The 23,268-nt window shown below is 36.8% G+C and overlaps 2 protein-coding genes across 2 annotated transcripts in view; both read left to right on the top strand.

The window, feature by feature from the left end:
• Nucleotides 1-19,287, top strand: part of LOC117782969 (basement membrane-specific heparan sulfate proteoglycan core protein) — a 109,055-nt gene extending 89,768 nt beyond the window's left edge. Inside the window, exons 26-40 of the mRNA XM_034620092.1 lie at nucleotides 368-630; nucleotides 1,211-1,394; nucleotides 2,063-2,466; nucleotides 2,540-2,936; nucleotides 4,363-4,612; nucleotides 4,679-4,853; nucleotides 7,982-8,053; nucleotides 8,856-9,275; nucleotides 11,206-11,438; nucleotides 11,518-11,790; nucleotides 12,947-13,872; nucleotides 15,064-15,779; nucleotides 15,856-16,272; nucleotides 16,791-16,938; nucleotides 18,371-19,287. Of these exons, the coding sequence (XP_034475983.1) occupies nucleotides 368-630; nucleotides 1,211-1,394; nucleotides 2,063-2,466; nucleotides 2,540-2,936; nucleotides 4,363-4,612; nucleotides 4,679-4,853; nucleotides 7,982-8,053; nucleotides 8,856-9,275; nucleotides 11,206-11,438; nucleotides 11,518-11,790; nucleotides 12,947-13,872; nucleotides 15,064-15,779; nucleotides 15,856-16,272; nucleotides 16,791-16,938; nucleotides 18,371-18,413 (4,921 nt within the window). The 3' untranslated portion in view covers nucleotides 18,414-19,287. The remainder of the gene's footprint in view (nucleotides 1-367; nucleotides 631-1,210; nucleotides 1,395-2,062; nucleotides 2,467-2,539; nucleotides 2,937-4,362; nucleotides 4,613-4,678; nucleotides 4,854-7,981; nucleotides 8,054-8,855; nucleotides 9,276-11,205; nucleotides 11,439-11,517; nucleotides 11,791-12,946; nucleotides 13,873-15,063; nucleotides 15,780-15,855; nucleotides 16,273-16,790; nucleotides 16,939-18,370) is intronic.
• A 430-nt stretch (nucleotides 19,288-19,717) lies between these two features.
• Nucleotides 19,718-23,268, top strand: part of LOC117790803 (interference hedgehog) — a 39,692-nt gene continuing 36,141 nt past the window's right edge. The window contains exons 1-2 of the mRNA XM_034630371.1: nucleotides 19,718-19,942; nucleotides 21,423-21,506. The gene's annotated coding sequence lies outside the window, so the exon portion shown is untranslated. The remainder of the gene's footprint in view (nucleotides 19,943-21,422; nucleotides 21,507-23,268) is intronic.

The following is a 23,268-nucleotide window of genomic DNA, read 5'->3' as shown; positions in this document are numbered from 1 at the left end:
AGCCAAAAAAAATAAAACTCATAGAATAATGATTATTTCTTGGGTTTTATTGTTTAGAATCAACCAACTATTCTATGAGTTTTATTTTTTTTTTTTTTTAAATAATGCTTACTCCTGAGTTTTATTATTTGCTCAAAAATAATGATTATTTCATGAGTAAAATAATAAAAATCATAAATCTTAAGATCATAGTAAAATTGCATAGACCTTAATGAAAAATTTTGGTATATTTCACGTTTATTTACAGTTGCTAGAAGTGATTGATTTTTTTATTTGAAAAAAAAAAAACAAAATAATCATTTTTTACTGTCCCTAATTGAAAATCATTGAATCGAATTCAACTGATACATTTTTGAAACCTTTTCAGCATTAAACCAGTGATTGCGCACCTCAAGGATGTTCACTCAATAAATCAAGGCGCAGACTTTAGCATCACTTGTGAATCAAGCGGGTCGCCATATCCGAACATCAAATGGATCATGGTTAAATCCCAAATGCTCTCCAATGTTCATCAGACAGGCAATGTGTTGCGTATTATCAACGCCAAACCTGAAAATCGCGGTCGCTATCTCTGCATTGCCCAAAATGCTCATGGCTCAGATCAAAAATCCATAAATGTCGATGTTGAACGTAAGTAAATCTCGTTAACTATTGATTAATTCCCACTTTTGTGAAGCATAGAGTATAGTTCTTAGCGCTTTTAAATCTTTAATGTACGACGTTTCAGTTTCGTAGGCAGGTTGTTCGTTGTTCTTGAATAATCTGCCCAGTTTTATTAAATTTTGTTTTTATTTCATCATATATCTGAATCTTTTTACATGAGCTTTTAACTGACATTAAAAAAAATAATAGATCTCAATTCAGAGATCTTTAGTGAAATTTGACTATTCACATGAGCGTTCAGTAAAAATAGTATAGTAAATGTATAATCTAATCAGGAACTAAATAGTTAGATGTGCTACTATTCCATTGACTCAATAAGTGGATTAAATATTTTTCTTTGCTTTGTTTCTTCCGGATGCTTTCCTTTAATCGAATAATGTTGGTAATATAAATTGTGAACTCTTTTTAACTATTTAAATTTTATAATTAATCTTTGAATTGATTATGCAATGCCAAGTGCACAAGAATGGAGTCGGTAATAAGACAGGTCCGCACAGTCTGATCCTAATACTAATCTGTACAACCACCATAATTTACTTGTTTACAGCTCGGGAGGCTCCGAGCGTGGACATTGTTAAGTCGACGCCATCAGCTCACCAAGTCGGCGATGAGGGATGGCTTTACTGCACTAGTACTGGCATTCCCGAACCGACGGTGCAGTGGCGCCGCGTCGATGGTCTCCCACTATCGCCCCGACATGAGCAGCAAGAAACCGACCACGGCTACTTGATGTAAGTACAGAATCATACCTATACCCTATATATATGAACTTTAATATATAAAACACATCACTGAATAAGTCCCTTAATAAGTAAGGCAAATGTTCTTTCAAGATTGTACAAATTCTGTTATTGGAAATCTTGAACTCCTTGGCTACCTCCCTTAACTTTATTTTACGATCACAAAAAAAAAAATATTTTATAGATTTTTTTTATATTTTCCGGACCAACTGCACGACAACGTTTAAGCTCGTCATACCACTACTAACAGTTGTTTTTAACAGAGCATTAAAAGTATTCTTTATTAAAAAAAAAAATAATTTCATTGCAAGAAAATTTAGATTTTTTCATTGTTTGAAAACTTCAAAAAGGTGTTTTTTAAGTGATAAACAATGCAAACTAATAATATAATAATAATATATAATAAAAATGCAAACTAATAATCCAATCATGCTTAAATTTGGACACAATACTTATAAAGTATGGAACTTTCGGAAAAGAATATGTACTTTTTATTAGTGGCACCAATTATATGTCAAGCCTGGGACTTAAAGAGTGATGTGTTATACTTATATCAAGTATAAATTTTAAGAAAATAATGAACTCTAGTTAAATTTAGTATGGTTTTTTTTCTTTTTGTATAAATCAATAACGATGCTGATCTTTCTGTCTCTGTGCAGCATTCACGACATCCAAATCGCCGATGCCGGTGACTACGAGTGTTTGACCGAGAATGAAGTTGGACGTAACAGTGCTACAGTCAATCTACGTGTGATTGAACGCCCAATGATCACACTTGAACCAGACACCTCAACGATGCGCCTCACCGAGGGCGATGAGCTTCGTGTGACTTGCATAGCCAGCGGCTATCCGAATCCAACCGTGCATTGGGATACCCAACCAATAATAAGCTCTCACTCACTGGATGAACGCCATTTCGGGGATAACACGGCCTATCTGAACGTCTACCGTGTGACCCAGGCGGATGCCAAGGTATACACTTGTATAGCCACCAATGAAGCAGGCAGCGATGAGCGACAAATTCGCGTCGATGTGCAGCCCAAGCGAGGTGATATCACCGAACGTAAGTGATCCTTGATCTGCCCTACTCGTTATCAAAATACTGACTGATAATGATCGTCTTAAACATGTTACAGCTGATGGCGATGTAGATGATCAAAGATTTGAGACCAATCTGGGTGAAAATGTTACCCTCAACTGTGACTTGACGCCCAACTTCAATACACACTGGACACGTGTTGATGGACAGCCTTTGCTACCCAATGCACGCTCAGAACACAATACCCTGACAATCACATTTGTTCAGGTGGAAAATCTGGGACAATATCGTTGCACCGCCTTTGACAATCGGGGCACAACTGTCGCCTATGTGGTGCGCGAACTGGTGCTGTTGCCCTTGCCACAGATCACATTCCGTCCCCAAATACCCATTGTGGTGGACCCCGATCGCAATATTGACATCTACTGCGAAGTGACCAACGCCAGGCCTGAGAATGTTCACTGGTCTACCGATAACAATCGACCATTGCCCAGGTATCGTTTTTTCCCAAATTTATTATAGCCTTAGATACTGTTAGGACTTAAGCTGAGTATGGACATAAGATTTGACACAAGCGAAGGAAAAGTACTCGAAAGTCAGTGTTGCCATCACAACACATAAAAATAACCAAAATTATGATGGTAACTCTGTTGCGACAGTTGTGCTTTGTTTACATTTTTAAAAACGCACAACTGATTAGATTACATTGAGGAGGCGTAGGTTATGGAATATGACGAAAGTGTAGAATATTTAGACATTTAATTCAAGTAGGACGAATATGCAAAGACACATAAAATTTATGAGCGTATTTTTCAATTTTATTAATAAAAATTTATAATTTATATAATTTGTGCTGACAAATTGTATCAGTTTTAGCTAATATTCTTGAACTTTTGTCCTGGTTGAAACACACAAGACGTCTTTGTTTTGTTTTCAAATGAATAACGGCCATTTTTAGCTTGACAGGCGTTAAAAGTTTGAGCAATTCCATATTATCGCAGTCACCCGAGCTAAAAGCTGGCAGTGTTTAAAAGCGACAATTTCTTGATCTGGCAACTCTGTGTTATCCGTTCTCCGAACAAACCTGCTAAAACGCTGGCTAAATTTCTGTCTTTCTGTCTTAATTTGGCAACTGCTTTTTTTTTATATAGATTTGACATTTAGCGCACAGCTTTTAGCTTATGTCCATACCTAGCTATAACTAGAAAACATCTCTCTGCGTACTTGATGAACCACTAGTTTGAAAAGAATTTGACCTGAAGTCTTTAGATAAACGTTTATAACTTTATATAACTGATTTAAATTAAGCTTAAACCTTAACTAAAATCTAATAGATAACCTAATGGTATCATTAAGTAAATAATCAACAGTTAAGTAGAAAGTACCATGTCTTTTCTAGGCACATTTAAGTCAAAGGCCAAAAATAACGAATAGAGTTTGCTGAGCCAAGTGAGTCAGTAATCTAAAAGATGTTTTCAAAGACTAAACTAAGACGCACTCTAAATTCTTCCAAGAATCAAAATCATTAAGTGAAAAAATCAAGAGCTACGGAAAATTTTGCAAGTCCTTTCTGGGCAAATTCAAGTGAAAGGCCATAAATAACGGAATAAGCTCGCTGAGCCAAGTGAGTCACAAATTGTTTTAGTATATTGCGTAGATTACACATTTAGTCACGGGAACCAAAACTCGGTAGAGCTTTAAAGTATTCTGTTAACTTGAACTCAATTTCCTTTCTGGGCAAATTCAAATAGAAGTCTACAAATAACGGAGTGAGCTCGCTGAGCCAAGTGAGTCGCAAATTGTTTTAGTATATTGCGTAGATTACATATTTAGTCACGGGAACCAAAACTCGGTAGAGCTTTAAAGTATTCTTTTAACTTGAACTCAATTTTTGACAATTTACAATTGACAATTTGACAGCTCTGTGCACATTGACGGCCTGTTCCTGCGCTTCGTATCCATCACACAGGCCGATGCTGGCGTTTACACCTGCTCGGCAACGAATGACTACGGTACAATGCGCAAGAATGCAGAGGTCGTGGTTAGGCCACCTTCTTACTACCAACCGCAGCCACAGTCGCAACAGCAGGAGAGTCACGAGGGAGAGAGCGTTCAGCTACGTTGCACGGTCAGCACGTCACGCGGCGAGCAACAGGATGATAATCTTCGGGTGAGTCAAGTGGAGTCAATGTCAATGATGTGAACAGTGGGTCAACTGTAAGGGGAACCGTTTCAGTTCACCTGGGCACGCGAGGATGGACAACCATTGCCAAACAATGCCAGGCCCGATAGCCAGGTGTTGATCCTGTCATCGCTGCGCATCCAAGATAGCGGTCGCTATATCTGCGATTCATATGATTTGGAAACCAGGCAGCGTCTGCCTCAAACTTTCGTTGACTTGCGTGTACTAAGTGAGTAGAGCCCTTCCCGCAACCCTTTGGTTGTGTCAGATGTCAGGTCCGACAATGCGAAACAGCAACACAAATATCTCTTATATCTCACACAAATACACACAGACACACACATACACACAGACACACACACACACACACACACACTTACAATCCTAAACTATATACGATTCTTACGTCAAATGTTAGGCCAGCTCTCAAAAAAGAGAATTTCAATTACAAAAGGATACCAAAAAAAAAAAAAAAATATTAAAATTAAAATAAAAAAAAACAAGTCAAAAACAGACTTAAAGAATAACGAAATAACATAAGAAAAGCAATATCATAAAATGAAAATCGAAAGAAAGAAAATTAAGGATAACGAAGATTTAGGATATGTTGGCAATATTATTTAAATATTCAGAGCAGATTGAAAGATGAAAGGCTCGCTCGCTCGCTGATTTTACTTTGTTCTTATCGACATCTATATATTGATCCTTTTTCTAAACTGTAACTATATCTGTATCTATATCTATATCTATATCTATCCATATGTATATGTATATCCATATGTATCCATGTGTGTGTTTATCCAGCAACTACTTAACTAAACACACGTATACTCTATCTATATACTCACAACACTTTGAGTACACCATACACACAATCTGTAAACTGATCAATGTTCAGACACTTTGTAAATATGCGAGTTGAAAACTACCAAGTATCTTACTATCTACTACTGTATTCATGAGAACACACAAACACACACACTACAGACACTCACATACAGTTCACAAGCCAGTTTAAAGAAAGAAAAAAAAAAACAATAAGAAATTGGAAACGGAAACGGAAATGGAATTGGAAATGGAAATGGGTCTAGAGCACAACACACTCTGTATATATGACAATAAGCCAAGATACACAACACAGCCACTAACAATTGTAACTCTCTAAAATTTAAGTCAACAAATTATTACGAAAATATGTCAATTAAACACATCTACACACTCAAACACACACACACACACACAGTAGCTGTATCTGTATGTACTTATAAGTATCTGAAGAATTCGCAAAGGAAAAAAAACTGGTGACGGTTCCAACATAAACACATTTAACTGCCCCAAAACAAGACCTTCAGCATCTTGTAAAGTCAACCAATGAAATACCAAAAAAAAATATACCAACTACTGCCCAATGCATGCCCTATAAAACGATCCAACTGCCTCGAACCAACCATTCACACACCCAACGCAAAAAAGAAGCCACATACGTGTACAGCCATTTTTTGTTTAACAATTTCCAAAGTTAAATTCTAATCTTAAGTTTAATACAAATGGCAGCAACAAGAAATGCCAAAAATAAAACAACATGAAATTATTCAATTCAATTATTCTTATGTACACCATATTTTTTCATAATTAATGCCAATGAAGCATTTGACATAACACAAACATATTAATAATATTTTAAACTTTTAAGCTTACAAGTGGCTGCCATATCTAATACAATACTTTTTAAGTCCCAGCAAAATCCACTAAATGAAAAATAAAACAACAAAAAAATATTAACATACATTTTACACAAAAACAAAACCAATTGTGTAAAGCAAACAATTGTAATATATTCTTTTTATTTCGTTTAATATTAACATTTATTAATGTTTTTAGTTTGTATGCCCTTGCAGAGTCTGACACAACTTGTCGATTGTATTCACTTTGTCTGTGTGGCAACTCTGTTTGTCATATTTTTCCGAATTGATTGAACACAATTAACTATTGCCTACGTTTTGGGGCATTTAATCTCAACAATCTCTCTTTATTATTCTTCTGCAAGGATATTTTATCTTCGGCATGTCGAAGTCAGCTTTTTTTCTCTTAAATGTTTATTTTGATTTTTGACTTTGTGTCAGTTGTTCGTATTTATTTATTATTGGGCCTTCTCATCTCTGGTGTCGGATATTTTCACTTTGTCGTTTCTTGTTCTGGTGTTTTTTTCCAATGGTTCTTTGATTTATCAACGGCGTGCATAAAATTATTTTATTAATAATGGTTACCATTTAATATTTTTCTTCCGTGTTTTGTTTGTGGTTTTTAGTCAGCATAACAATATTATCAATCAACAACAAATCAATAAAAATAAATACTGCACTGCACACTCTTCTCTTTTTTCCTTCTCACTCACCTCCCCCCTATTCCATTTGCACACAAGCAGCACCTGCACTTCACAAAAAAAAAAAAAAAAATTACCCAAGAAATGTATTAATAAATACCAAACCAAATATTAAATACCATGTAATTGTGTTCGATTAAAAAAAAAATAAAAATTTACACATATTTAACTATTGTAAATAATCTCAAGTTGAAAATGTTTAGATAATCGTCTGTTGTATTTTTTACCTTGAATAATTTAAAATCAGTTTTAAAGCATAAAAACAGTAAAAGAAAACATATTGGCAAAGCAATTAATTTCAATTAAATTATCAAATTAAATATTAAATTCTTCAGTCTCTCCAGTTAGCTCTGCTCTGCTCAAGTCTTTCACAAAACAAATATTATTCAGAAAATATCTGATAAATCAAATATAGTTCTGGATAGGTCAGAATTTTTCAAAATATGATTTCATATATATATTATTTATTTCTCTCTTTCTTTACTGCTTTTTCTCTTCTCTCTCCCACTTTATCTCTCTCTCTCTTTCTTACATGTGCGCTTGTGCAAAATGCAAAACATAAAAAAAATACCACACACACACATATATATAAATATATATTATTGTCACTCTGCAATGTTTCGTGCGCTTTGCCAATGATAAAATTAAAAAAAAAAAAAAATATTTAAAAAAATATAAAATACAAACACCACACGAAACATTACACAAAAATCCAACCAATCAAACGAATCTGAATCGAAATCTGAATAATCTATGCTCATGTATACATAATCCATAAAAAAACATACATATATATTCATGTATATGCATGTATAAACTATATACTATATACACTATATATATATGCGGCAACAACAACAACAACATCAACTGCTACAACAACCAATCAACCAACCAACTACCAACTGCAACAACAACAACTACAACTACAACTGTAACAACAACAACAACAACATTCAATTGAATTACCCTAGCAAATAAGTACAATTTGAGTGTGTATAGGGGCCGCCAAGAGATACCCTGCATGTTTTTCTATATATGTGCAGGTGTGTTGCCGCTACAGCCTAAAAATCATAATCATATTTGAAATTAATTTTTTAGTCCCAATACTTAATTAGTATTTTATATTATTATTGTCTTCTTATGAGTTTACACTCCTTTTTTTCTTTTTACTGTATGTTATTTTTGATTATTATTATTATTTTTATTATTACTATTACTTTTTTGTTGTAAACCTTTTTGCTTTGTAATACCGTTCTACAAGTACTTTATCAAGCTAACACTAGTCCTACGATTTGTATATAAACGAGCAAAATGATCTTCGAATCGATGGCAGCTAAACTCTATGTTAATCGTTAACTAAATCACGCTATTAAAAAGAAAATTCTTAAAAATAACTTTGCACACCCAAGATGGCATAAATTTAGATAGCTTTTATTTAGTATTTAGTAGTAGCAAGTAATTGTTGCTCGGCCACAATTCATTTTCCCGCCTAAACTAAACTAAACTTGCACACAACACACAGAAACACACAAGAGTCGATGATATAATAATGTGCATAGATGAACACTATTTAAAGCATGAGCAACTAATTTCTCAGTTGGCAAACGGTGCGTATGCGTAATTCTTGAGTAAGGGTACCTGTGACGGGGATTTTAAGAATACTAAGTAGCACTAACCGTGGCTGAAGTATTTTTTTTTTTGGCAACCATTTGCTAATCTCTTATTTTTCTATACCAAAATACCAAAATAAATCCAAATATACCGCAACAAAACTATGAAATACCAACAAAAAAATACCAACATATATATTGAAAATACATTGCAAATACTGAGGTAATGCAACAGATTTCAAAATGAACAAAGTCACGCCAAGCAAACCATTGGCACCACCTGCACCACGTCCGGCCATCATCTCCTACGCCTGCCAGTCGAACGACTTCAAATGCGTTTCGCATCCACACACGTGTGTCAAGGAGAGCATGGTCTGTGACGGCATCTACGACTGCACGGATCACTCGGACGAGTTCAACTGTACGCGAGAATTCGGGGGCAAGGCGGCAAGCGGCGGTGCAATGGGAACGGCATCCGGAGGATTGGGCAATTTCAAGCGCTGGAAGAAAAGTCAGGAACGAGGCGGCGGAGGCGGAGGCGTTGGTGGAGACAGTGTCAAGCAGAAGCATCGAGGACATCAACTATGGAAACAGGATTATCGGCGGGAAAGGACAAGCAAGCGTCAAGTAGTGCAAAAGCTGAGCAAAAGCTTCGGTTTGTCATAAGATTTCACATTTCCAGCATCTGCTGCTTCTTTAACCTCTCTCTATCTCTCTCCCACTCTGTCTCTTTTTCTTGTCTACTGCTATATCACCGTTTCTCTTTCCCACCATCGCTCACCCACTAGTTTTCCTTCTTTCTCACCATAACCTATATAGATCATTTTATTTCTTTGGCTATCTCTCTCTTTCTCCTTTTATCCTTTCTCTTTATAACTCCGTTCGAAGCGGCATCACGACAAAAATGTATTTGCACTTAAATCACGTTTCAACTAAGAATATTATTAAAACAAAAAAAAAACATCAACTGCCAAAGCAACAACAACTTGAATATCGATAAATTATCAACACCACCAACAACAACAACAATAACAACTTGAACAACAACAAAAGCTGTAGTGTTTGGGTAGCTGCTTCTCTGACCAAACGCAGCTTTGTAGTTCGTAAGTCGTAACGGTAGCGACAGACCGATCAATACTATTGTTATCGCTATCGATAACACAGACTCTTCAACACTTTTACAGCAACAACAGCGTTTACAGCTTTTTGGTGCCGGATTAGACTATACAATGTTTTATATCAAAATTAAAATGGTATCGAAATTAAACATTTTAATCGCATGTGGGCATTCAACCTGTACTAACCCGGAAAAAAAACTGTATAAATTTTAAGTATATCAAACAAAATTTTTGTAAATAATACGTCACACACACACTTACACACACACAACAACATACACACACGACTCTTAAAAAAAAATTCTCAAAAATAGAAAAAATAAAAACAAAAAAATCTTTTGTGAACTAAAAATCTTTCGATCGCCAACAAAAAATTGTCATAAAAATATAATAATAGATCTACTCAGAAAACATTTGGTAGAATTTGTACTGTATTTAGATATTATATAATCGTATGTATGTAAGTATATGTATATGTGTGTACATAGGTATTATTTGTGTCCATGAAACATCAACTTTCGAAAATGAACTGGTCTAATGGTCTGTTATCGATAACAATCAATAGAAATCAATTCAAAATTAGCAGCAGATAATCAACCGATCAATCCCGAACTATGTATCTCATCTGTAACCCCATAAATAGACATTTAGAAACAAACACATTCACACAAACACACATACATACATATGTAATCGTATTCTATGTGATTCGAAAAAAGTAGAAATATTAGCTTAAATGTAGCTGTGTTTTTCCTAGTTTTTTTTTCTTTTTTATTCTTCTTTATGTTGATTATTATTATGTATTTTTGTTGTTAATTTAGTATCGACAACACCGTTCTTCTATTTTCCCCAACCTCTACTTCCTACTCTCCCTACTCTATGTATGTATTTATTTGTCTAACGAGGAAACGAAATTCTAAACATTAATAATAACTAAAAAAAAAAAAAAAAAAAACATGTGATGCATATCGAACACACACAGACACAAACACACACACACCTACCACACAATCAACGATGATTGATTAATCATTAGCAATTGCTATCGATATACCGATGAATCGTGAAGCGTTCGATAAACATCGCATAACTATCTGTATAAATCACCATATTTGACATGTATTTTGCTAACTGCTTTTTTTTCTCTCTGTGTATTTTTTACTATCTTATCCCTCATATCGATGCCTCATCATACACACACACACGCACACACTACACATACACATATACACTCACCGAACACTCACACAATATATGCACACATACATCACACACCCCAATTGTGAATTGTCGCCAATTGTGAACGTACCACCGAAACATTTTCAACTCGTCGTCGTCGTCGTCTTCGTCAACTTCGTCTTCGTCGTCGTCTTCGTCTTCGTCTTCGTCCTCCTCTTCTTGTTCTGCTTACTGTGTGTCCTGTGTCGTTGACTCGTTGTGGTGTTGGCTACCTGATGGGTGGTGCAGCGGGTCTGGCTACAACACCAGCTACATATCCGGGCCAGTATCTGCCGCCTGTGAGGGCCACTCCACCTCCGGAGCCGATGGTACCCCGGGACTACAGTCTGAAATTGGATCAGCAATCGTCAAAGTTGTTCGTCGGCGAATCTACTGAAGTTGAATGCTATTCCTCGGATAATAGCTACTCGGATGTCATCTGGGAGCGTTCCGATGGTAAACCACTCTCATCCAATGTTCAGGTAAGTCCCGGCTAATCCCACGATCTGAACAGCAGCTTATATGCAATCTCCGCTTCTCGTTTCTCGCTATCCGCTGTAGCAAGTGGGCAACCGTCTAGTTATCAATCAGGTGACAGCCACGGATGCGGGCAACTATGTCTGCAAGTGCCGAACGGATGAGGGTGATCTGTATACCACCAGCTACGAGCTGGCCATCGAGGAGCAGCCTCATGAGCTGCGACGACCCAAGATTGTCCACGCCAAGGTCGGCGACAAGGCACAACTCAATTGTGGAGCCGATGAGAACCGACAGCCCAGCTACCGCTGGTCTCGTCAATACGGACAGTTGCAGCCGGGACGGGATATACTCAATGTAAGTGCAAAGGACGAAAACAAGCTCGAGAGGCTATAGTCAAGATCTCGACACGATCGTGTTGCGATTGAGTTCTACTATAAGGTTAAATATAATAAATTATATTTTCCGATTTGCATGGGGTTATAAAAGTCTGTGTGCCAACTTTGGTGACTCTAAAACTTTTTTAGTAGAAGATGTCTTATTCTCCATGTTTCATACACTACAATGATCTTTATAATAACTCTAGATTTACTAGAAACGAGCACGAAATTATTTTATATAAGCACAAAACTCACTAAACAAGTAAATACGTAAAACATGAAATCTAGATATTTAAATCCAAAAATTTTTTAAAGGTTCGGTTCGGCGGTTCGAGCCATAGAGCAAGACATCGGTTCGGTTCGCGAATTGGTTTATATACCCCCTGAACCCAAGGTTTGGGTTCGAACCTTGTTTCAATTTCATACAAAAAATATTTGTATTGTTATACATTTTTCTCTACATTTTGAACTAATTTTTTTTTTTTTGATAATTTTTTTTGATGATAATTTAAATTTATTTGAAAATTTAAATATGACTTATCTTAATCCGAAGTTTCAAATAATTGCGTAATATTAGAAAACCTTTATGGTTTTTTATGTATTTTTTTTTCTAACCGAACCTTTTATTTTAGAAAGCGGTTCGGTTTAGGTTCGGGTTCGCAAAGTAAATAATTTGAAGGGTTCGGTTCATGATCCGGTTCAGGCTGCTTAAGAACACGAACTGAACCGGTTCTACGAGGTTCAGTTCAAAACCGGCTTGCAGCCTTGATTTAAATCACATTTGACTTTATTGCACTTTTCATGCTTAGGATTCCCAAATGGTTCTTGCATTGATTTCTTCTACACAGATCAAATATCATGTTCTTAGTTAAGAATGTTCTTCTACGTAGTAACAGAGCTTAAAGGCATGAATTTTAGTTTGAATTATACGTGTGCTTAACTCAATATTAAAGGTCTTATTTCGAGTATGTTTGTAATTTTACAAGATTCCCGTCATTAGTATTTTAAATCTTAGTGAGAAATCAAGTTTGAAATAGGTGTGGTTGAATTACTTGATTTTTTTGCTCAGTTTGGATAGAGGGAAAAGTCTTGACAACTGTTTAATCGATCTTAACTCCTTTATGGATCCACAGAACCAACTGATGCTGCAGAATGTGCAAGCAAACGATGCTGGCACCTACATCTGCACGGCCGTCTATGGAGATGGAGAATCTGTTGACTATCCAACTATCCTGGTAGCCACTGGAGCCATTCCGCATTTCCATCAGGAACCGCTCAGCTACATGAGTTTCCCCACATTGCCGAACTCGTCGATCAAATTCAACTTTGAGATCACCTTCCGGCCGGAGTCGGGCAACGGTCTGCTGCTCTTTAACGGACAAACTCGCGGATCCGGTGACTACATTGCCTTGTCCTTCAAGGATCGCTTTGTGGAGTTCCGTTTCGACTTTGGTGGCAAACCGCTGCTGGTGCGTGCCGAGCAGCCAATGGAGCTGAACGAATGGCATACGGTGCGCGTGCATAGATCACGTCGCGATGGATACATGCAGTTGGACGAACAGCATCCGGTCGCCTTCCCCACACTGTCACAAACTCCGCCCCTGGAGCTCATCGAGGATATGTATATTGGTGGTGTGCCCAGTTGGGATCTGTTGCCCACGCACGCGGCTCCACAGCAAACGGGCTTCATCGGCTGCATCAGTCGCCTCGCACTCCAGGGACGTACCGTGGAGCTGATGAAGGAGGCCAAATTCAAGGAGGGCATCACCAGCTGCCAACCCTGCGCCGATATGCCCTGTGCCAACGGCGGCATCTGTCTGGAGAGCCAAACTGAGCTGGCCTACACCTGCGTTTGCCAGCAGGGCTGGACCGGACGCAACTGCGCCGTTGCCGGCACCCAGTGCACTCCCGGAATATGCGGAGCCGGCCGTTGCGAGAACACTGAACAAGACATGGAGTGCCTATGTCCTCTAAATCGCACCGGTGATCGTTGCCAGTATATTGAACATCTGAACGAACATAGCCTTAACTTCAAACGCAACAGCTACGCGGCGTATGGGTAAGTTCCCTACCAGATACTTCTCACATAGGTATTCCCATTCAAGAATATCACCTAAGACAACCAAAGTGTTCTGCTTTTAATACTTTGTTAAGTCCAGCTAGTGATCTTACCTTGAAGCAACTCATCTGGTAGATTTTTCTTTAACATTCAATTAGTGATTTATGGAATAAACGGTCGGTATAGCTTTTAGCATGTTTGAAGAACTACAGTCAAGATAACACGACTATGAGAGACCCTGTACTTATTTTGTAATTAAGTAATAGGCTATTTCCACGACCACTCACATTTGCCACATTTACCACATTTGCTCACATTTAAATGTGGCTCATTTTTGGCTTTCCACGACCAAATGTGAAACTTTTAATACATTTGATATTCAGTTCGGTTTCTGTGCACAAATTATAACAAGCTGACAATGACCACATTTCAATATTTATTTTGATAAATGGCGCAAATTAAGTGCCTACCGTTTTTATTAAAGAAAACAGCTGCATAAGGTTAGAATTGCTTTTTTTTCTTGAGCTTATCGATAAAAATCGGGCGTTCGTTACAAAAAACTACTGAAATTCCCCGGGGCGAATGGAAAATAATCTTAACATTCATTATGAATGGGCCAAAATGATCATTCGGAACTTTTACTGAATTGAAGTCCACATTCGTGCTGGATGATGAAAATGGCGTCGAATGTGAAAAAATGTGCTGTCGAGGAAATAGCCTAAGATGGATATTGTCGAGTCCCCGACCATAAGATACCCATTACTGAATTTGAATTTATATTTATTGCATCTTTAATCTTCACATAATTTTAGGCGTTCGTGTTGCTATTCAACTTAAAACAGTCATAACCATCGTTATATTTACCCATTCTTGACGCGATTTAGTTGGAAGATTTAAAATAATAATATAATGTAAAGTTTATTACCAAAAATAAAAAATTGTGGATGTGTCGATAATTTAATACAGTTCATAATTTATATTTAATATTAATTTTATTTTTAATTCTAAGCTTAATTTTAATGCTTAGTATTTTTTCTAGCCGACTGCTTTTAAAATAAATAAATAAATAAAAATGGCAACAAATTTTCGGAGTGCCGAAATTAATCTTTCTTTCTTGTTGCATATTTAGTCCGATTAAAATCTTCATCTGCTCACACTGATGTCCTGACACACTCTTCTTATCCTTCGCAGCACTCCTCGGGTATCGCGTATCAATGTGACACTGTCGTTGCGTCCGTCTAGCTTGCGGGATGCGGTGATCCTGTACACGGCAGAGTCGAAGCTGCCCAGTGGAGATTATGTGGCGCTGGTGCTGCGTGATGGTCACGTCGAGCTGTTGATCAATACGGCGGCACGTCTCAAGCCGGTGGTGGTGCGCTCTCCGGAGCCACTGCCGCTGCACAGATGGACTCGCGTTGTGCTGCTGCGTCGTCAGAGCGAGAGCATTCTCCGTGTGGGCGATGGACCTGAGCTGCATGGCAAGGCGGCAGGTGCACCTCGTACGCTGTCCCTGAAGACGCCTCTGTATGTGGGCGGCTATGATCGGGCGACCGTTAAGATCAATCGGGATGTGAACATCACCGATGGCTTTGACGGATGTATCTCACGGTTGTATGACTCGAAAACACCCATCAATCTGTTGGCGGACATTGTGGATGCGGCAAATGTACAGAACTGTGGTGAACTCAACGAGATTGGCGACAATGAGACCGGCGGTGATCTTTCGGGGGCCCAAGTCTCCGATCATCATCAGCGTGGCAACCACGGCTCCGATGAGGAAATGCTGCCATACGAGCCCTCACCCTGTGCCAATGATCCCTGCGAGAATGGCGGCACCTGCAGCGAGGTGGGCAAACAAGCGATCTGCACCTGCAGCCTGGGCTACAGTGGCAAGCACTGCGAGGATCGTAAGTCGAGTGAAAATGACAGAGTTTTGATTCAATTACTAATTGTCAAGAGTCTCCATTCTTGCACTAATTGCAGATATTCAAGTGAGCTTCAACGCCTCGTTCCGTGGTAATGGATACTTGGAACTGGATCGCAATCAGTTTAGCACCGACGTGGATCAAGATTATACCTCGGCAGTGGTCGTATTCTCCACCAATAAACCAAATGGTCTGCTCCTTTGGTGGGGACAGGCGGCTGGCGAGAAGTTCACCGGCCAGGACTTTATATCCCTTGCCGTTGTCGATGGCTACGTGGAGTACTCGATGCGTCTAGACGGACAGGAGACGGTCATACGCAATAGGGACACTCCGGTCGACGATGGTAATCGTCACATTGTCATTGTGAAGCGGTCGGACAACACGGGCATCCTGGAGGTGGATCGCATTTCCGACTCCGACGAGACACGACCCACCAGCCGGAAAGTGATGCATCTGCCTGGCAACGTGTTCATCGGTAAGTTTCCACAGATCTCTTATTTAATTCTACATACAGAAGATTCCATTTCGAAATTTTCAATTCCTTGTAGAAGATACTTAAAAAATTTGAAAATATATGATAATTTTTAAAATAAAATTAAAAAACATCGAATCGAAAACATCACTCCACAATAATAAAATACAGTCTGCTAAAATCATAAACTTCAATTCCCAAAAATTTAAAACAAGCATAAAACTTTCTGGAGCTATCTCAACCAAACTCGCAGAACTCTACAAGGATAAAAAATCTTTGGCGTGCCAAACATAACCTTATTTCTCAAATAAGTTTGTATTTAGAATATATTTGTTAAATTAAAGTAGACAAATAAACCAAAAGTACAAATGCCAAGTTATTCGAATAATAATTGCAAAAAGTGTAATAAAGAACCTTTCTAGAATCAAGTATTTTGTAGATATGATTAAACTTTTAATCGATTCTATTTCTCTATGTAACTTTTGTTGATTTGCAATCCTTTTACCAATTTCTTTTTGCAGGTGGCATTCCGGAAATATCGCAATTCACGGGTGAACGCTACACGCACAACTTTAACGGTTGCATTGTCTTTGTCGAGGGCGATGCTGCGGGTCAAATCAACCTGGGCAAATCCTCCATCAATGGCGTCAACGTGGACACCTGCCCTGTGTAAGTATATAAACCTAAAGGTTTTATATTTTTGGGATGTAGCTAGTGGTGGGAAGAACATCTTAACTTTCGACTGTTATTTAAATGCTTTGACTTGTTCACAATGCTCGCAACTTGTAACGGAGAATAGAAGCGATTTTCCATCCAACTTGATATATCACAAGTTTGATGGCAACGATGTCAGGTACGATCCCAATTTCTTTGATGAGTTCGATCAACCGCCGCCGGTGCATATCATCTATCCACGGCCCAATTTTAATCAGTTGCAACATAGTCAGGGCTACGGCATTGGGGCAAGTGCTGCACGACAAATGGGCGTGGCAGTGGTTACAGTGCCACCACTAACTCTACTAGCAGCCAGCTTGCTGTGGCAGTTGCCCGCGCCCAGTTAAGTGGGCCCAGTTCTTGATAAACTCTATATAAACTAATCGTGCCATATCATTGCAAAATATCATGTTATTTATAATGCGATATTGATATCGAAATTTAAAGTAAAATATACATATAGTAAATACATATATATATATATACAAAGTATATAGACTTAACTATTGCAATAACAATAACTATATTCGATATCCTAATGGATCTATTATAATATACATACTATATAGTTTTATTGTGTTTTTTTTTCAGAGAATGTAGCTAGCACAAAAATATTGTTAAACATGGCTAAGATTTACATAATACCACTTAAGATACCGATTACTTATGAAAGTATGTACTTGAAAAGGAGGCCGAGGGTTAGATGTGGGGATAAGTATACATGTTCAGTAATTCATTAATATTCAGTGAATCTTTGGACTACTACAAGGCCATAACTAACAGCATATAAACTATATTCATACTCCATATATTCATGGTAAACACATACACACATACAGGTGTAATAATAATATTACATAAATGCAGACGCAGGCTAGTGCGATGTTCATTTCGTTGAGACAAAGTCTGAAATTTCAGAAATATGGATAGACAGCACTTTAATATAGTATACTCGATTTTCCCAACTAAATGATTTTCAATCAAGATAACATTCAGTGCTTGAAATTCAAAAAATAAATGATTTTATGCCTAGCATTCTTTAGAGCAGTACAAATAAAGTATCTGATTGAACGTTTTAATGCTATACTCCCTGAGAAAAGTTAAGTTTCTATGATCAATTATAAATAAATCTACCCAATAACAACAGCAGTAACAACAGTTTACGAGAATATTGTAAATTTATTATACTTTTTTACAATAGTATTTAATTATTCATTTTGAAGAATTAGTTACTTATAAAATACTTTTTGTTCTATTTCATAAGTTATTCATATAATTTTATATTGTTTTAATTAATTTTATTTAAATTTTCATCACAATTTATTATTTAATTTTAATTTATTTTTATTTACTTTCTGATTTTGTTTCCATTTCCTTTGTATTTCAGTAACGATGAGGCCCAAGGCGGCACCGAACCACCAGTCGTTTAAACTTTAAAGCAACACAGAAACCCAGCAACTAAAGTTAGCTCATATATTTTTTTTATTAATCAAACAACTTTTTTTGTTATATGTATTTGCATATATGAAACAAAGGGAAAATTATACACTGCGCAAACTGTTAAATCGTAAAAATGATCCATCGATTAATCCAAAAATCACGAACGAAACGTTGTAATTGCTTCTTCGTTTATATTTAATCTTAAATAAATGGGAAACAAAAACAATACAATTATTATAATAATGATACAAAATAATAAAATAAAAAAAAAAACCAAACAACTAACTATAAATGTATACAACGGCCATAAGAAGTGAGACACAAACAAAACTCGAAACGAAACAATAAAACATATATATGAAATACACACCTATTAATAAATACTAAATAAAAACATATATAGAACTTTAAGGCCTAACTAACTCATGCAACCACCAACAACACAAACACAACAAAAACAACAAACAACGCATACTAGCCAACAACAAGAAGAAGAAGAAGATAAAGTTGAACAAACAACAACTACAATGTTATAGCATTTGATAATTATTATAATAGATTTATTAATTATTTATCCACTCATTGATTTCGAGATTTGTTGATAGCCCCAGTGTAAAATGTTGTGCAGCTTGAAAATTAACAGTCTTAATCTTAAAATTGCATATATTACACACACCAAAACACACAGACACACACACACATACACACATACACATGCACAAAGTTTAAAAATTTAAACTAAATATACATACTTATATTACAAGTTTATTGAACAAAAATTAAAAATATATTAAAATTATTATACGAACAAACATCAGCATAAATGTATAATACGAAAAAAAAAAACTGTTAAGTGAATAAAAAAGCAAAAAAAAAATTAAAAACATATAAAGAGATTGGCACGTGTTTCATTCAAATTTACGGTGGGGGTGTGTGACGCGGAATGGGGGATGGGGAATGGGGGATGGGCAGACTTGACCAACACTCTTCGCTCTCATGCACCTACATACGAGAACATGATCAGCAGCAGCTTTGTTTTTGCTGCAGCAGCGCACAGCTCTTGCAAGCGCGTCTTCGGCAGCATTCGGTCTCGTGTATGCCGAAACGAGCCGAACGCCGAACGCCGAACGCCGAACTGGCCTTGTCTTCACGTCGCGTCGTCGTTTGCGTTGTTTAGTTACTTACGTGACGCGACGCTGGCAGGTTGTACGTTCTGGCAGGAGCGCGTGATTCTTTTACGTTTTCCATTATTTTTGGCGTCTTTTTTCGTCGTGTTTTGTGTTTTTGTTTTGTTTGTTTTTTTATTCAGTTTTGTTATTGTGCAAAAGCCGAAAATTAAAAATAAAATAAATAAATAAAAAAAAAAACACAACTGTTTTTGCGTGTGCGAATTGTTATCACAGATGCCGATGATAATGATGATAATAATCATTGGATTGAGCTACCTGTTAATGTAATTAGCAACAAATGCAATTTGCTTAAATATTCTACTTTCAATTTGAGTGCAGAATCACAAAAAGTGCGTGCGACTAAGTGAGGAACAAAATACATATTCTTAAAACGTTTCATTGTTTGTTCTTTTTTTTTTTTTGTTAGCATTTATATTTAAATTTAAATGTATTTTTATTCATTTTGTTTTTTGTTTTTATTTTGACAACGTTAGCCGGGTTAGGCAAACAGCTGCAAAGGCAAGCGACCAAATGACATAAAATCTTGAGTAAAAGTATGTTTATGTGTGCGTATGATGAATGTACATTACAAACATAAATACATATGTACATATATGCACATCTGTACATCAATGATTTCAACAGAAAGATGTACACATATATGAGTATATTTGAAATTATGATTTAAATATGATAACTATGCTTATATGTACAGGTGTGTGATGTACAATTGATGAAAATACACATGTATGTAGATCTGTACATATGTATGTGTGTATGTAAGAAGTATGTACATTTACATACAATACGTATAGTTAACGTTTTGATAACGCAAAAAAACATTGATATCCACAAAACAATAATATATTTTTCAAATTTAAATACATACATATGTGCAAATTTGTATATATTTAGTTATTCATGTGCAGACAAACAAAAACATTCTGCTCACAAACTTCGAGACTGGTCCTTCAAACCTTAAATTTTTTGAATTCTGTACCAAATAAAATAAAGTATTATTTCTATTTTTAAAATATATGAAGAGTACACAAGATATCAAGATGAAAATTTTACACAATATAGAATAAAATGTAACGAATATTTTTGCAACATTCTACAAGTAAATCAGTGTTATTTATAAAGTGATTGGTTCACAGATGTATTAATGAATGATCCGATTTATGTACATATGTATGTTCATATGAGAAAATACATTGATTGCAAATTGTACATCGAATCGTGAAACTATACATAAATTAATACATAAATATGTTTGTAATTGTATTCATTAATACATTTTATAGTTTTCAAAACAAATGATAAGTAATCAATTATAGTATTCATTCATGCAACTTCCCAGCAGCAACAACTACAACAAAAAGAACCATAAAACATAAAATTTTGCGGTTTTTGTCGTTTCACTTTTGCTGTGGGGATGCCGGCTACTTCTTCTTTCTCTTCCTCTTCCTCTTCTCGCTTTATAATGCCAAATATTTGAGATTATTTCGGAAAAGTGCCGTTGCTCATTGTTGTTGTTGTTGTTGTTGTTGTTGTGGGACGTCTTTTGCTATTGCTGTTGCCAACGGATGTGACTAAAGAGACCAACAAATTGAATTTAATGCCCAGAAGAATTGATTTCTTCTAATTTGCTGTTTTCTTGAGTTCTTTTTTTCTAAATCTTATTTTGTTTTCGTTTCTCTGTGAAAGTCATTAAAAAAGCCTTAGAATTGAAATGGGTTTTGACAACGAGTATTTGAAATGGGGTTTTGTTTAGTGAGTTTTGTAAGTGCTTAAAATAACAACGTCTATATCGTTCTGTGATTCCAATAGATTGACTAACTAACTAAAGAAACTGGAAACATTTGGTCACCCTTCTACTGCTGCTGAAGTCAAGCGCTCAAAACTGTGGCACAGGTGAGTTAAGCAATTTATCAGTTAAGCTAAGCAGTTAAGAAGTTGAAAAGAAGTTAAGCGGTTAAGTGACAGCTAACGGCAATTGTGCGAGCCGCTCTGCTGGAAAGTAGTTCATCTGGTCAACAAGTTGTCCATAAAATGCAACTGGCCCGTTGCCCGTTCAATCCAACCTGACAATTTGTACAGGCCAAGTCAGCAACAGCGACAGCGACGCATGTTGCCATATCCTTTTTTGGCTGCCTGGTCAACTGGCCAACAGTTGCCACCAGTTTATTTATCTTCTTTTTTTTTTTTTTGTTTTGGCCCATTTTTGCAATACGAGTATACTTGTAACAAGCTGATGTTGCTGAGACGTTTAGCTGAGACACAAACCAATTGCAGCAGCAACAAGTAATAAGATCTGTTTCGACTTGTTGATGTTGTTGCTATTACTGGTACTGGTACCTACAACGATGCGGCCAAAAAGCAAGGGAAATATGTATAGGAATCAGAAATGAAGAAACCCCGACCCCCATCCATGTTCCTTGTCCCTTGTCCCATGTCCAATGCCTCATGCTGTTGATAACATTAATGAACTGTCTACAACTGCGTCGACTGCGCTGCTTCGACTTTGCTGCCCGCACAAGAATAGAAACGAACACACACAATCAAATGCAGATACACAGACACAGACACAAAACGGACGGACACGCACAATTCTTGGCAAAAGGTAAAAACGCTGAGCGAGGAATGCAACAACAGCAGCAGCAGCAACAACAACAACAAATGCACTAAACAGCAAGCCAGAGAGTCTGAGAGTAAGAGATGAGCAAGCAAGCAACAGAGATAGAGAAGGAGAGCGAGAGCGAGAGAGTGCACATACATTGCAACAATGTGGCCATGCTGTGCTCTTGTTGTTGTTGTTCTTGTTGATATCGCTGCTCCTTTTGCTCTATGCCTGGGCCCATTCTCTCATTCCTGCTAACAATAAATCAAAAGGCACTGCAACATCAACAACAATGCAGAAAAATGGATGTGTGTGTGTTTGTGTGTGTCTGTGTCTGTGTCTGTCTGTTACTACTTTTTACGAGCTGATAATAAAGTCTGTTAAAGCTCAGATCAGGGCTCAGTAGTATATCACTCCTCTACAGTAAGGAACAGATCGGTCAAAAATTAACCTTTAGTATGAAAAACCTTAAGTTTTTTTAAATATGTCAACCAATTTTATTGTCTGCTGCATCCTAATCATACTTTCTTAAAATCGCTACACTATATTATAGCAGCACTATTCAGTAAAAAATTAAGGTTTAATATGATAATTTTATTGCTTTTTTAAGCTATCTTGAAATTAATGTAGTTGGTATTGTCTTATACAATACAAAGCAATTGATACTTTTCAATTAAATGTGTTGTAGTTATATAGTTGCCACATAATTGTAGTAGAATGATAAGTTATTTGCGCCTCACAATTTCATGCAATGAGGCTGAATACATTGTCAACTTTCGTGTGATAATCGAATTTATACACACAATGTTGACATCATTTCATGAAATCATTTCGCGAATTGGGTTCCGTGTAAACAGAGCTTATGTCAGTATGTATGTGCGTATGCATGCGTTTGCAAGTGTATTGGTGAAAAGCCCAACATTCAAAAATCAAGGCAAGTGTCGTCGCTGTCGCTGTCGACGTTGAGGGCGCTGTCGCTGCCGACGTCAACGTCAACGTCGCAGTCTCAGTTACAAAAGGGAGCAGGCAAAAAGGGCGCAGACAGTTTTGTTCTTG

The sequence above is a fragment of the Drosophila innubila genome, chromosome X, assembly GCF_004354385.1.
Source record: "Drosophila innubila isolate TH190305 chromosome X, UK_Dinn_1.0, whole genome shotgun sequence".
Classification (NCBI taxonomy): Eukaryota; Metazoa; Arthropoda; class Insecta; order Diptera; family Drosophilidae; genus Drosophila; species Drosophila innubila.
Note: the sequence above shows the minus strand (reverse complement) of the source record. Positions and strands in the feature narration are given on the sequence as shown.